This window comes from Acanthochromis polyacanthus, chromosome 7 (genome assembly GCF_021347895.1).
Source record: "Acanthochromis polyacanthus isolate Apoly-LR-REF ecotype Palm Island chromosome 7, KAUST_Apoly_ChrSc, whole genome shotgun sequence".
In the NCBI taxonomy this organism is placed as follows: Eukaryota; Metazoa; Chordata; class Actinopteri; family Pomacentridae; genus Acanthochromis; species Acanthochromis polyacanthus.
In genome coordinates, this window is record NC_067119.1 from 25,222,152 (window position 1) to 25,238,058 (window position 15,907).

Sequence of the window (15,907 nt, forward strand, 5' to 3'; positions counted from 1 at the left end):
AGCCCATTCATTTATGTCCTCTGTACTGTACATTTGTTCTTGAGCCAGATCTTTTCACTCATCAGGATGAATAAAGTCTACCTTAAAGGCATTAGAGGAGATTTAATTTCCTACGACTTTGAACGTAGCATGCGCACATACAACCTCCCCCTCTTAACATTTACGAAGAAACGCCCCCCTCCAGAAACTTGCGTAGGACTCGTGAAGTTGTCTTTTACGGCTGGGTCCCCCTGGATCTTTATCTGCTATTATGCAAAAAAAGATGAGCAAAACAAGTCGCCAGCTAAGTACGAAGCTATACCAAAGCAACACATACACAAAACACGTAAGTCCAAGGCGTACGTAATCTACGTAACTAGGCCTGAGCCAGAAGATTTTTGATTGACAGGAAAGGGAGCAAACCAAACGCCTCGGTCCGAGCGCAATGATTGGCTGATGTTTTTCAGGTCCTGCCATGTCCACAGTTATTTTTTAAATTTTTTTATTTTTTTTTAGAAACCATGCATACAAGTCCACTAAAGGTCAGTATATTCATTTTATGTGAATCAGACAAATTAAACAACAACAAAAAAAAAGATCCTCCATAATGCCTTTATCTTATCTTATTTGAGCTACCCTACTGAGTCTCTATAGAGCACATCCTGGCCTTTCCAATGGTACCTCATGTGATTGGGTGGGATTTAGGGAACTTTATTTTCTTCCTGAAACAAAATGGAATCTGCAGCAAAATGCAGGCCTCCTGACTGAGAGTTTATGTTCATGCTCAGTTTAATTTAGATTCTTAGTTTCATTAGAAAATGGATTCACATTCTTGTTTCTTGTCAGCCAATTTTGATTTTAAAGTGTCACAGTTTTTGGGGATTTCTTTTTTGTCCACTACAGTGAACATGCTGTAAAATCTAAATTGTGAGCTGTTTTAGCTCCAAAAATTCAGGAAATCACAAAAACCGTAAAATTGAAAGATACTTTTTCCCTCTGCTCTCAGGAGGATATGACTGGGTTTTTTTGGCTTTATTTTGAAGCTAAATTCAAACCGTTTTCTTCTTTCTTGACATTTTCATGCAAGACTGATGTCGCTTCTCAGCTACATTCATGTATTTCAGGGAGACAGGGACAGAGTCATTGCATGGCACCACAAAAGGGAGAAAATAGATTTAAATGGAACCACAGACACGGTGTGATGCAGCCTTTATTTATTTACCGAGTTACATTCTGCTGCAGTGATACCACACAACTCATATCTTGTGTTTGTAAAGCTATAAAGATTTCACACTATAAAACAAAAAGAAAAACAAAAATCAGTCTGAGGTTAACACAGTAGGCAGCATGGTTCATTTATCAAACAACATCTGCAGTTACTGATACAGTGGAAAATATTATTTTTTAGAAAATATAATTAATTCTCGATGGCAGTAAGACTGAAGGCAGTGAATCATTCATGAAGAAGTCCTGAAAGTGATGAAGTGCTGTCGGTTTTTTTTTTCCTCCAGTTCACAGAAATTCATCAGAATTCGTCCCAGTTTGTGCACAGCTCCACTGAGTCCTCAGGGTAAAGAGCACATGTGCTGCTTTCCAGAGGATGTTTAACCTGAAAGACAGGAATAAAAAGAAAAAAATAGTCCAACATGTGAAGCAGATCTATTTATTTCAACAAGAGTCATCCTGAAAAACAGCAGCCAGACCGAACACGTCTTACTTTGGGGATAACTGGAGGATTTAACGTTCTTTTACAAAGTCCGTCCCAGTTGAAACCTTCAAACCACCTGAAGAAAGACAAAATATCGTAACCTATAAAACCTGAATAGGAAGCCTGAACCTACAATATTTCTCCGGTGTGATAAATCTGTCATCTTACTTGTGCTTCTGAATGTCCTTGGCCCCATTTCTCTGGCTGCCCAGTCTCTCTGAGGGATTGCTCCTTGGTGATGGAAAGTGAAAAAGAACACACCAATAAATAAGCTATGAATTAATAATCAGATTCTCTCCTTCAAGAGGCGGCAATACAGCCCAGCTAGTGGCCAATGCACCTGTGCTGTTTCCTAATTTCCTCTTATCTGCTATTTCTGGGGAGGCTGGAGGAAGGAAAAAATGAAAAAATATCCACAAAAGGTAGGCGGCTGTTTTTATGTGTGAAAAAGCACTAAAGGATAAAACTGTCACATTGTGTTCCAGTGTGTTAAGTGGATTATATTTGCACCTGCACAGTTTCTTTATGAGACTGGAGGCACTTTTGCTGATAGTTTTTGGGAAGTCGATCTGATCGATGCCACGGATGCTCGCAGCGAGAATCTTCATCGGATCAGAGCCGCTGAATGGGAGCCTGGAGAGGAAGATAGGAGCCCATCAAGATAAATTCCATCTACAGCAGGAGAAAGGAGCTTTAAAAGCGGCAACACTTACCCACCACTCAGAAGTTCAAACACAAAAACACCCAGCGACCAGAAGTCTGCAGAAATACTGTGGCCTTTGTTCAAGATGATCTCAGGGGGGATGTAGCCCAGCGTGCCGCAGAACGTCCAGGTTTTCTTCCCCACCTCGACCCTCTTCAGACACCTGGAGCCGATCTAACGACAGGCAGACATCAGCTCATTTACAGTCACCTCTTGTAAAATTCACTGGATAAAAATGTAGACTTGAGCTTGTAAGCTGCTGTACTACCAGTTTGGCGTAACCGTGCTCATCTAGAATGACATTTTCAGGCTTGATGTCTCTGTAGACGACACTCTGACGGTGAAGAAAGGTCAAAGCCTCCACAACGCAAGCTGTGTAAAACCTTGTGCTGCATTCGTTCAAAAACCCTCTGCAACATAATGGAGAAGCACTGATTGAAGCCTTATAGCACAGAAAATGTTGTCGACGCATCAGACCGTGTTCTTCAAATGTCACTGTGGCATGGCTAAAAACAGTGATATTTTCTCTGTATGATGGAAAAAATGTGCCTGAAACATCAATTTGCACACTTACTTTTCTTTGAGTAGACTAGATAAATCCCCACCAAGACAAGCTTCTGTCAAAACATATACATTCTCAGCATCTCTAAAGGTTTTATGTAGCCTGTAATTGATAAAAACAAGAAAGCGTGTTAGATTTTTCCATCATTGACGCACATCACCTAGACAATCTTAAGGAGAAGGACAAACACCTGACTATGAAGGGACAATTGGCCTCCATTAGGATGCGACCTTCTCTCAGTATGTGCTCTCGCTGACTATTGTTGAGGATCAGCTTCTTCCGAAGGACCTTCATGGCAAAAAGACACTTGGCGTTGCTCTTCAGCTGCACCTGACAAGGCAACAAATCAATATATTACATTACAGAAACATGGAATTTAAATGAAGCAGCAGCCTGTGTCATTGTTTGTGAGCTTCCTTACGATCAGCTCTTACCAGGTCTACGTGACCAAACTCCCCAACTCCCAAAGTGCAAATAATCTGAAAATCTCTTAAGGTGGAAGATGGCAGGAGGGCGGGATCCATGTCTGATCTGCACTCAAGAAAAATACATGGATGAGCTGGTATTTGATTGTTTTTCTATAGCTGCAAATAGAAACCGTTTTGTGTGTGTTTTGATGCTCCTCACTCGACTTTGGATTCAGTGTTTTGCTGAACCTCTTGGCGGCAGTCAAACACCAACCCGTCGATTATGTCTTTGAAGCTCCTGAAACGCAGAATGAAGCGAAAAGTCACCAGATTTCTGAAGAAGCACGTCAATTTCTGACCACATTGGAGGAAAGTGTTGCGACAGAATCAGTCACATTTTCAGTTCACAAAACCTCCACTTACTCTCTGTCTATTACCAGACATGCAACATCCCCAGTGGCTATCACGTTCACAGTCCGAATGTCCTCTCTACAGAGTCAAGAGAGCTTCATGTAAAAATTACGCTTGTCAACGCATAAAATATTGACAGTCATCCTGAGGCATATTACAACTTTTAATGCTATTTTTCAAGGGCTGTTTTCATAAAAGCTGCTCAACAAATTATATAATTTCCTCTACAGCATCCACTAAAACTGTATTATTTCCTTTGTACCCCCAAAGAGCTTTTTCTCCAAACCACTGCCTCTCAGAGAGCTTAGACAGGACTATCTGCTCCTCCTCCCCAGACTTCTTTTCTGTCATTTTCACCTGGCAAAATCCAAAAGACAGAGGAAATGAAAAGGAGGCAATGATGACGAGCAGTGCAAAAAAGTTAATTATCATCATCATAAAGTCATTTCTAAAGCTGCTGTGACATTTCGTCCTCCACAGTCTAAACCTTTTTCACTGAAAGCCTCATTTCATCCGTGCAGCAGACAGAGAGCATAAAACTTTACCTGGCCTTTGCTAATGATATAAAACGTGTCTCCTGTGGCTCCCTGTCGAATGATGTAGTCACCGTTAGAGTAATGCGTCTGTGGAAGACAGATGGCAGATGGTGGAGCAAACATTGGAAAATAATTTAAAAAGTAGAATGTAAATATTGGAAGACAATAATCAGCTTTCGAAACAAAGAAAGAGTAGCTCTAAAACTTTTGTTGCACCTGTTTTTGTTACAAAGATACCACACAAAGAAGCTTGAAAATAGAAAATGCAGAAAACATCGCTCCGTCTGCATATATAATCCACTGGCTGGATTCTGTTTGAAGGCTGAGAGACGGTTATACAGTATTGTGCTCGGTGTTAATCTGTACCTCCTCCATGAGATCAGACATTCTCATGATGACATCCTCTGGCAACGACTGCAGGAAGGGAAGGCTGCACACAGGTACAAAGAAGACAGACTCAGATACCCACAATTGCTGGTTTGAAAAGAGATTTTCCACAGTTTGTGGGTGCGTGAGCATATTCAGAAACATCGTGTTGATATTGTGCTCAGAGCTAGAGGCCTAAATGAAGCATTACGGTGACTGACAAACAAATGACCCCTGTGATATTCCTAGAATACAAAGCAGCTTTCACTGGCCGCCCCGTGGCAAATCAAGTGTATCGGTGTGGTGTTCACCTGCTAAGCAACTCCACGGAATGAGAAAGGCGGTTGAGACCACATTGCATAAGTACGGTCTGGTAGCTCTTGCGGTCAATAACCCACAGCTTGCTGTCCGTTTGTGCTGCGGATCAAAAGACAGAGGCGGAGGAAACGATAAAGGTTGTGTCAGTGACACTGGAGCTCAAGTGGAAACGCTTTCAAGAATCTCAAAAATTTTCTCTCAGACATGTTTTCTGTGATGGATGTGGATGTGCAATTCAACATCGGCTACAGCTCAAAGGGTAAGCAGACCAAATTGAATTGGAAATGTTTACCTTGTAGGATAAACAGAAATGGTGGGGGGGCTTGTTTTTCTTAGCGAGGACATTTAATAGAAATCTAATCTAATTTCCTTGACCACATTACCCTTTTTTTATAATAGAGCTTGAAAGAGGGTGTTGTAAATTAATAATGACCCTTATTGATTGGTTCACAGAAGCTTCCTGCAAATGCAAGTAAATGTCCGTCTAGACAGTCTAATTAGACCCAACATCTGATAATATGGTGCAGCCCTGATATCTCACTTCCACTATTTGGATAAACCCCATAGGTTTCCACTTTAGCGCCATATGATACACAGTTTGGCTTGTATTTCTGTCTGCTGCACTAGATATTTCTGAAAAGTAAAACACTGGTCTCAAAGGAAGACATTTTCTGACATTTTCTCTATATCATTTTTCACGCTGAACTTCAGCACCTGATGATGATGCCCCTTTTCAACTTCTCCTTTATAACTTTCACAATGAAAGAGACTATACAAGCAAAGGCCTTATTGATGGTCTCAGATGGCCACACCGGGGGGAAAAAAAATAAAGTAATTTCAGGTCAGGAAGGAGATAAACGCAGTGGGCCCTAGCAGATCCAAAGGAAGGGCTGACAGAAATGGACATGGAACAAAGGACAGCAGTCTGCCAGCAAGAGCTGAGCATTGTTACTGGAGAACAGACAAATAGTATAGAACAGTAAATTGGAAAGGCTGACTGGTGGGAAGATAAAGAAAGCAGGATAAAAAGGGAATGGGATGCTTACTGACCAAACACGGCAAATAGCCTGATTTTTCAATTTAAACTAATCCTAGCTATTTCCACATCCCATTTATTTGTGAAACCAGGTCAGATGCACGCGGCGATGGCTGAGGATGTTTCCCCACGGGACTCTGCGATCAGATGCTAGACTTACATTATAGCACGCTTTCTGTCATCTAAGGTAAATGTTTACGCTACAGATGTGTATGTGACAGGTCGGTCGCTGAATTCACATGGTTTCACAAAATGTTATTTGTAAATGTTTGGCGAAATTTCAGCTAATGTATGATAGATTGCAGGGAGAAGACATGGTACTCGGGCAGCTGGGTTATGCAGTAATACAGGGAGGGCCATAAGTTTCCATACATAGGAAAATGTATAATATATATATTTTTTATGTTTCAGATACCCTAGAAGATGCATTTGACGGTGTCTTTGGGGGCCATGGTGTATCAGATGAAGATAGGAGACATAAATCATCTCAAGGAATGTATCACCAACACCATCACAAGCATAACTTCAACTGTGCTAATGCTAGTTCATCAACAGTGGAAAACACGTGTTATTGTGTTTTCGAAACAATTGTAATCATATAGAGTACATTATATAAATAAAAATGATTGTTCAACATAAAATGTTTATTTTTCCTATGTGTGGAAACTTATTGTCCACCGTGTTGTAGAAAAATGTTTTAAATTCCCCTCATCTCTGAGAAAAACCATTTGAAGCTGCAGCGTTGTCTAAGATCTGAAAATGTCTCTGATTTTAAATTCAACAGCCGTCTTCCATCTAAGACCACTGCCAGGAATCCGCCCGCTTGTGATATTCTCCTAAATAAGAATTATTTATATCCCCACCAAATTAATCACACAAGAAAGTCCACCAGTGCTCCAGCTTGCCATTATGAAACCAAGAGGCCAACACAATGCAGTAATACCTGAGACAGAGTAGGTGTGGGTGCAACTGTAGAGGAGTGCCAGCTCTCCGAACATGTCTTCTGGCTCAACTGTGAGCAGCTTCAATCCGTCTTTTGTCATATCCAGCCTCCCTTCTGTTAATAAACATACACTCAGTGAAGAAATACAGCATGGGCATAATACACAGAGGAGTGATATGCATCTGATTTTGTGCCAGATAATGTAAAGAGGCTGTCAAGAACCCCAGACCGTCTCAGTTGTACTGCACAAACAACGGATATGCAATCATCTCGTCGCTGACAAAGAGAACAGAGAGCAGCCACTCTCCATTAGCGGCCACGTTACAAATACAGCCAAGATTCTTCAGCACAATTGAGCACTGATGAACTCTGCAACCAGGGCAACGAGGAACCTCTTTTCTCCCCTTTCTGCAGGTTCAAGTTGACGTTTCAGCACAAAACATCAATGTAGGTCACTTGTCATTCCCCCAAGTGGCTCCTCTATTCTTGCTCAAACTTGCAATTATCACATTATGGTGCTCAAGAGCAGATTATCACATCAAATTGGGAGGAAGCAGCAGGGAAATTGAAAAATAAAGATATGATAAAACAAGTAATTTCACCAGGCTTCTCTTAAGCACCTGTCATCGTGCGGAAATATTAATAAATCCTCTCAAGGATGATTAATGTCAGCAGTTGTTAGGAGAAAATGATTTACCTTCTAAAACATAAGCCTGAGCCCCGACGGTCCCCTCCTGAACGACGTAGCAGCCTTGATTGATGGTGCTGCGGTACATACAGGCTATGATCGCTCTGATTTCTCCTTCATCAAGGTTCTTCAACAAGTCATTTTTCAGAAATGCTGCCTGAATCAGCCTCTGAGACCTGTGAAGGTAGGAACACTGATGTAACATTAAAGGACAACTTATTAAACACCTTGAAAGCAGTGTCACAGGCTATAGTGTTATAAATATGTGTTGATTATGAGTCATGTGGAAAGCAGACAGGGAGACTGAAATATTCGAGGGTTAGTTAGTTTTTTCAGTTAAAGCAAGTGGAAACCAAGGGAACACTGTGTGCTCTTACTCCTGGCTTTTATCACAGCTTCTGTGTGAAACCATGGCGAGAGTCACCGGGTCCAGACTGAAGGGTTCAGAGATGACCGTCATCCTTTTCGCTGTCTGGTCATCCTCAGTCACAGCTGAGCAAGCTGCAGGGACAAAAAGGTCACAAGTTGAAGTCAGGTTTGAGGCTTGTGCTACCTGCAGGTGCTTAAAAATACGACAAATGTGTCTGCCGCCCACCTGCACCGGCTGCAGATGGTCCTGGGAGGGAGATGGTTGTTCGGTAGCGATCCAGTTCCTCCTGCAGTCTCCGAATCAGTTCATCCTTTGTGTCCAACTCTAACTCTAACTCGTCTATCAGTGTGTCCCGCTGGCGAAGCTCCTCAATCTTCAATTGCAGGGCAAATTGGAGGTCTCTAAGTGTACCCATTACCTGCAGGTGACACAACAGTCAGATGTATCTCCTCCTCCACGCACACAAACATACAGAGTGGGTGCAACTACACTGAATGGACGATTTCTGTCTAATTCAAATTGCATTAAGGCTCATTTCCCAGCTTGGCATCTCTGAATGTTTTCCTATGATTACTTATATCAATATTAATTATATTAACAACACAAACAGGCAAACAACATCCTCATCCTCAATATATATTGCATAATTGCTTGTTATGCAGCTATAGATAGATAGATAGATAGATAGATAGATAGATAGATAGATAGATAGATAGATAGATAGATAGATAGATAGATAGATAGATAGATAGATATTTTCAGCAGGCCGAATAAAAACATATTAACTCTAGTTCAATGACAGTTTTTCATGCAATAAAAAATAAGACTGTAAATCTATCTACGAGCTTGAAATAGCTCCTATTATTTGCTTTCCATGGTAAAGCATTCAGTAGATGTGCATTAGTCTGTTTATTTCTCTATTTGTCTTTTTCTCCCAACATCTTAATGAAAAAAATAAACCAAGGACACCAAACAAAGCTGCGAGAAAAACACAGGAGCAGAAAGCAGAAGTGCTATGATTATTAAAAAAAATTGTTCTAAACTCAATCCCACACAAAAATCCCAACAGAAACAGAATTTGAAATAAAATAGATATTTCCTCAGGCGTGTCTCATGTCCTACGCAGTGATAAAAGCCTCTGCTGCTGAAGGATGTTGTGTCTCTATTAGACTGTTTGTCACCATAGATGATGCTGTGTACAGAATAGGAGAAAAAATGATGGTAATAATTATAACGCCAGGCGGGATTTCACATTTCACACCACGCACAAAGATCACTTACCACACGCAGGCGTGGTGGGAGTCTGTCTCACTTACTTGTCCTGGATAAGTGTGTCCTGGTTTGGCAGCAGCCGCTCCATCCGACAGGTGCAGCTCTTCTCTGTGGCTGTCCGACTGGAGGACGCTGCTTTGTCGCTCGGGGCTGGACAGGGCTGGGCACCGGCAGAAGGCAATCACATGACCGACACAGCGGAGACCGAACCGGGAGGGCGTAATGAGAAATGCATGGACTGGATCCCAACTGGGTCACAGGGTCCTTAGGGTATTTTCTGAGTTCCTCCGGGGCATAAATGGGCATCCGGCAAACTGAGCACTGAACATTAATCATTTTACTCCCTAATGAACATGTGAACGAGATGAAAGGCTGGCTGTGCGCATCGATCACAGGTGGATTCATCATCTCTGTTCCTGTACACAGGAGACACACAGGCTCTCCTGGTGGTGATAGTTTGTAGTCTAAATTGGAAATTTTGTGGAGACGGTTAATTTTCAGTGACCTTAACGCTCATTGTTACTGCTGCTGAGATGTATTTAATATAACTCAAGTCATGTCAGCTTTATTTATATTGCACATTTAAAGTGCTTTCCAGTCGGTTAGAAAAATAATACTGGGGTTATGAATTGATATAACAAGTTGTGATATTGAGGTTAAGACCCTCCAGTGTTATTTATGCCGTCAAATCGCCTGAGTAATTTAAACATTTAGGGTTAAACCCCTACAAAATGAAATAAAATAGGATACAGCTTTATTTGATTATAATAAATATTAAGGCTAAGACCCTACAGTGTTTTCAATTATGGAGAGTAACCTAACTAATTGAAATATTCTGGCTAACACCTTACAATGTTAATAATTATAGAGGTTAACCTGACCCATTTAGAGCTCAAAGACAACTCTACACAAAGACACATAACAATCCAAGGATTCCTTGAATTCTCAATGAGGATAATATACGATTTATTTATTTTCCATTATTCTATATTTCTTTTATAATATTTTAGATTTCTTAAGTCCATTAACAGCTACATGGTCCGTGCAAATAAATGAGGACATCAATTGTAGTGGCTGTAAAGTTAAAATGTTTTAAAAGTAGTTGTGGTGAAAGTCAGACTCAGTGAACTTAATGATGATAGGAAATAATGAATTAAAAAGGCCCACACATTTGCTCAACATCACACAAGCAAAGTCAATCCCATTCATTTATTTTTAAATCGGTACCCTGTGTAAATCCCAGAGAAAATCAAAATCTAACCTAGGATTTGTAATAATATTACTACTAATACCTCTCTCTTTTTGCCTTTTAATATTTAATTACGCTGGGGCCATTCCAAGTAGGACAGACAAAATAATTTGCCTTTCTGTTTTGTGCTGCCCTCAGCTGCAGTACCACTCTCCGGCCAGAGAGGGGCGGCAGAGGAAACTAAGAGCAGTGCGCAGCTGCAACAGAAGAAGATGGGCTGTTAACGAGAGAAGAACCACTGTGCTTTCCGCTAAGTAACAAAGTAGCATTGCTTTGGGTAGATATTGTCACTCTTCTTTTAAACGTACAGTGTGGTTGTGTTTTGTTGAGCATATTCCAAAATGATTCTTACCGTGAAACCGCTTCAAGGAAAAGAGTGCAGCGTCCAGGTGAGTTAAGCAACGCCGAGCTAAGCTAACTGACAATTATGATCTGCACTATGCTAACTTAGCGTTAGCTAGTCGCTCAGCCGGTAGCGGTTGTCATGTCACATGCTGAGCTACCTGTAGGGGAAGCAACCGTACGTGTGATTCTTGGGTGTCAAAATAAGTTGTCTAACACCGCAGAGCGTAGGTTAAATGAGTCAGTTGTACAGACGGATAGTTTATCCGTTTTGAATTGACGTTACTGTAGCTAGCATGCTAGCCGCGTCATTTCAAACGAACTGTAAATCTTACGTTTCTCAAGTTAACTTTATTGTTGTCCGAATTCTACATGCAGGGTACCTAGTGAACTAAAACTATATTCATTTAAAGACCGTTAAAAGACAAGTACTTTGGCAGGACAGAATACCCATATCATTAAGACAGAACACGTATTATGGAGGAACTGTATGAAAAACAGTGTTGAAAGTGGCTTTGTGCTGTAGTAAACATAATAAACATGGCTAAAAATTGTTGTTCAGTGCTCTCTGATGTGAATAGGAGCAAAGAAATGCCCAAAAAGGTCTAACTATTTGCTATAAGATGTAACGTTACCAGACTTTCTCCTTTAAATTCTCTCTTCTAACTTGCCACTTTGAGACTCAGCAGCTGTCTGGAGCTCTCTCAAGTCCTTATTTGGTTGCTCTTTTAGAAAAGGGAAGTCTCTTGGCGAATGCGTCAATAAATCAGTATCTTAGGAAAATGTTTTCATTAGGTCAGTACGGTGTTACCTAAGAAGAAGTTGTTTGCGCTGTTGTCATCAGTTTGTGACGTAGTTTGCTTCCTGTGGACTAGTCTAAGCCCCAGTTTGTACCTCTTGTTTTACAGTGATAACATCTGAGGCACAGACTGGGGGTATACCAGGCCACGTACATGTCAAAACATCCACAGCACAGCCTGCTGAATAAAGAAAAATTCATCAGTGTAGTATGTGTGTAGATAACACTTGTTTTTTGTAGTGTAATTGGTATGCTGCTAAATTGGTCTAAGGTTAATTTAGGGTTAATTATATACTTGATAATGTTGCCTTTAATCTTTAGCACAGGCAGTTTTTAAGCAATCAACATGTGTATCAGATGAGGAGGGATTCAAACCACACTAAATTTTGTATTCAGCAGAGACATGACTCTGCTGAAAAATGACTTGTTGAAGAACCCTGATGGAGAAATCCGAGCGATCATAGCCTGTATGTACCGCAGCACCATCATGACTCTGCTTTTAGATGTCAAAGATTTCTTTCCAAACTCTGCTCTAAAAATAAAATAATGCCCACCTACACTGTAACTGCCCAAAACTGACTACATTTACAGCACTTTTCAGAAAATATTAACACTTTTAAGTTACTAAACATTTACTGTTTGAGTTTTAGGGAAAAGGGTTATCAAAGAAGCCAAGAATTTAGATTTTTTACAATCTTCTTACACCTTTGTGCTGTGTATTTCGATGATGAGAGTGACTACATGCTTGTGTTGTTAATCTTCCAGGTGACTGAAGATGAAAAAGTCTCCACAGTAAAGGAGCTTGTGTCTGAACGTCTTAATATACCAGCAAACCAGCAGCGGTTACTCTACAAAGGGAAAGCACTTGCAGGTACATTTTCCAATAGTCAAGTGTTTGATCACTTTTTAGCATAGCTGTAATTGTTAGATCCACCACTTATCTTCTACATGCTTCAAATGTTTATCATTTTAATTATGGTGAATTATATTTACTTTCTCAGATGAACACAGACTGAGTGATTACTCCATTGGGCCAGAGGCTAAATTGAATCTGGTAATCCGTCCTGTGGGAGAGAGGACTGGAGCTTCAGGGATGGCTGCCGGCAGCAGTGGCAGCAGCAGTAGCACACAAGGAGCAGTGTGGCAGACTGTGTCCACTATACTCGCCAGACACTTCAGTCCAGCAGATGCAGCTAAAGTCCACGAACAGCTTATTAAGGTATGTAAATGTGACATCTTTTGCTTCTTGGCAAAGCGAAATGTTTGCATGCAGGAATTCCAGAAAGTGTGTTAAACCTCATTTGAGAGGTAATAAGTGTGTCCTGTTCCATAAAGAGACACGGCTTAAACTCTCTGAGTTTCTGCGTTAATTTAATCTGTGAAGCTAACCACCTCCTTGGCAAGTTTTCCTTAATATCTGAGTTTCTCTTGGTCTCCTCCTCTTCTGGTGAGCCTGAGGGAACTATCTGACTCGGTTTTGTTTCTTCATCCATACAATCCATAACAAATTGCACATAACAAATTTACATTGGGAGGAGATTAAAATCCCTGCTGAATAGTTTTAGTTTGTTAAAAGACTCGTCTTTACTGACGTTACCACAGTTATGATCATTTGGTCATCAAATATGATGCCCTGTGGGGTAATTGTCAGCTCAAATGAAGTGCTTCTTTATGGCATTGTGATTCTGAGGACATTAAGACAACTTTGATGTTGTCAGTTGGTACTGAAACACTTTGTGTGCATGCCTGTAGAATCGGCTGTTTAAAATGATGCTTTAGGCACATAAAACTGTGAATAATAGTTTTCGATATTGTGACTGGCAGGACTGATAGATCATTCCTTTCATAGTTATATTACATTTGAGATTATGTGAATACTGTATAGCTGAGTAATGATGATTGTAGTGGAGCTGCAATAATATTTATAAAAATGGAATAATCCACCTTATAGTTTTGGCCTGAAGCGTGAAGTTTTTGAATAAAGCCTGCATACAGAGTCCCATTTCACTTTGACAGCGTTTCAGTTACAATTTTTTTTCATTTACAACATGTTTAAATGTAGTAATTAAATGCATTTCAGCAAGAATAGAAATCGTAAATGTAAATTCTCTTTTAACCTAGATGCATTTTTATCACTAAAATCGTTATTACTGAATAGGATTATCACAAACACAGGTTCCATAAAACACCACTTCATATATATTTGATTTATTTTTCTGTTGTTACCAACACTTTGCTGCAATCGGGTTACAGGTTTTTAAATGTTTAAAAATGTGATGTAACATAGAGTAGGATTGAAGCACTTCTTCATCTATTAAAGAAATGCTGAATAAAATCTATAATTGTTAACTTATTTATCGTTTTCTTCTTTTCAGTGCAGGCTGACACCCTTCTATCTGCAGTGGATGAAAATTGATAGTCTTCTATTTATTTACCAATTGCTATGGTGAATTGGTAGTATTTGAACTTTGCTAATCACACATGTGCACGTGAACTTAGAATTTTAAGTCTGATCAGCTCCTCTGGACGAAAACTTTTGAGTTTTTCATCTCAGGATTATCAACTCAGAGTTCAAAGTTGTCAATAGAGTGTTCAATGGGTCCTTAATCTTTTGTCTCTTGTCCTTTTACTATAAATGTTGTTCTTTTGTTTCCATTTTAGTCATTAAACATTGTATTAGGCTATTAACCCCCAAACATTTCAGTGTCTCATCCAATCACAGCCAAGACAGTTGCAAACCCAGAGGAAGTTTTCATTTGAGGCTCTGCATATCTGACAGTCCAATGTGCTGGTCATTTAATAGTATTCAGGCAAAGTTTGTAATGTCATAAAATTGGTAATTACTTTGTGATAATGTAATTTTTTATCAGATAATTACAATCAAGGGGCGGCCTATAGATCAATGGAATACTGTATGTCATTTGAGCTAGATCAGAAGAACAACAATGTGGAAAGCCAGCAGCCAACATTAACAAATGTGCAAATACTTTTTCTAGAACCTGTAAATAGAAGTCATACGGATGTCTAACAATTGTTCATCACGCATTGAAGTGAAACCTCACAGCTCATACAGTTGCTGCAGTTGTCTAGAGATTTTCCCAACTTATCGCGTATGTAATTTGCTGGTGTCGTAACAACTTCTCCATGATAAACTTGGAAATCTATGATTTGCCAAATTGGTTAGGGTCTCTGGTAATACACCATTAGTTTTGGACTGAGAGACTAAGACCTTCGTATTTGAGAGAGACACAAGCTGAGTGATCCAGCTACTAAATTAGTAAACTGTCACAGACTCTATGAGGTCAAACTTGTCTTTTGTAGGCATTTCAACTCCAAATATGTAATGTTTGTGGTTTAGTTTCAGGTCTGCATTGACATAGACTTAAACTACTTGTAAGAAGAGTCCTCAATGCCTCATTAAAAATAGAGCAATTTCTCCTCAAATATAGCATGCTTTAAATAAGTATAGTCAGATATTTTAATCTGCTGTTTTGCAATTTGCTATCCTTCCAGGACTATGAACGTTCCCTTCGACAGCTGAGCCTTGATGACATTGAACGCTTGGCAGGAAGACTTCTTCACCCAGAGGGCGAGGGCATGGACACCTCATACATGGACTAAGAATGCCTGCTTGAAACTGCTTTTTCTGATTGTTTTTTTAAGAAGCGCTCAGTGCTTGGAGATGCATACAGTGTTTAGAGTGTGAGACCATGGAAAATACAATATCAATTGTGTTGCAAAGAGCCCCTGGTGTGTGCCTAATCAGTGGCCGAATGAAGCTGGATTACACTGACTGTTGATTATCTCAGCAATAGGGCTTTCTTATCCACGTATAGAGGACTTGGATAAGAAAACTTGGCCACTTTGAACTGGCCCTTGTTATTGATGGTGAAGTAATGACTCAAGACCTGATCACATAATATTGTGAGTACAAAGGAATCCATTTATGCTGTTGTTTTCACATGATCTCTGGCTGCTACGAATCCCAGGGGACACTAACTTCTACTGGAGGGTATTTATTAGTAATATCTGTGTTGAATGGTGACAGCGTGTTTTCTGTTAACCAAATGTGAGAAGGTAATACACATTTTATCCCGTTACTTACTGATGGCCATTGTATGATTTGTAAATATTATGTTTATATATACAGACATTAAAACACACACAAAAAAATCTTTCCTTTTGTACTGAGTGATATTTAATTTATGCTAACTCTTA

General features: G+C 39.9%; 2 protein-coding genes and 1 long non-coding RNA gene across 3 annotated transcripts; 2 read left to right on the forward strand and 1 right to left on the reverse strand.

Annotated features, from left to right (window-relative positions):
• Window positions 1–1,171: 1,171 nt before the first annotated feature.
• Window positions 1,172–9,765, reverse strand: prkg1l (protein kinase cGMP-dependent 1, like). Its single transcript, XM_022199897.2, has 20 exons — window positions 9,344–9,765; window positions 8,253–8,445; window positions 8,035–8,158; window positions 7,667–7,833; window positions 6,970–7,083; window positions 4,984–5,089; window positions 4,673–4,736; window positions 4,316–4,393; window positions 4,033–4,127; window positions 3,783–3,848; window positions 3,580–3,657; window positions 3,387–3,483; window positions 3,143–3,282; window positions 2,965–3,054; window positions 2,659–2,800; window positions 2,401–2,564; window positions 2,198–2,320; window positions 1,856–1,918; window positions 1,697–1,763; window positions 1,172–1,588 (listed from the first exon to the last, which is right to left on the reverse strand). The coding sequence occupies exons 2-20, from the start codon at window positions 8,440–8,442 to the stop codon at window positions 1,505–1,507; spliced, it is 2,052 nt and encodes a 683-aa protein (XP_022055589.1). The 5' UTR covers window positions 8,443–8,445; window positions 9,344–9,765; the 3' UTR covers window positions 1,172–1,504.
• Window positions 5,097–6,832, forward strand: LOC110955066 (uncharacterized). Its single transcript, XR_002595970.2, has 3 exons — window positions 5,097–5,249; window positions 6,119–6,213; window positions 6,438–6,832. It is a non-coding gene; the product is annotated as an uncharacterized LOC110955066 (long non-coding RNA).
• A 967-nt stretch (window positions 9,766–10,732) lies between the features above and the next one.
• On the forward strand, window positions 10,733–15,864 carry ubl4a (ubiquitin like 4A). The gene is made up of 4 exons (XM_022199903.2): window positions 10,733–10,937; window positions 12,455–12,560; window positions 12,691–12,908; window positions 15,203–15,864. Exons 1-4 carry the CDS (start codon window positions 10,890–10,892, stop codon window positions 15,308–15,310), a joined length of 480 nt encoding a protein of 159 aa, XP_022055595.1. The 5' UTR covers window positions 10,733–10,889; the 3' UTR covers window positions 15,311–15,864.
• The last annotated feature ends 43 nt before the right edge of the window (window positions 15,865–15,907 follow it).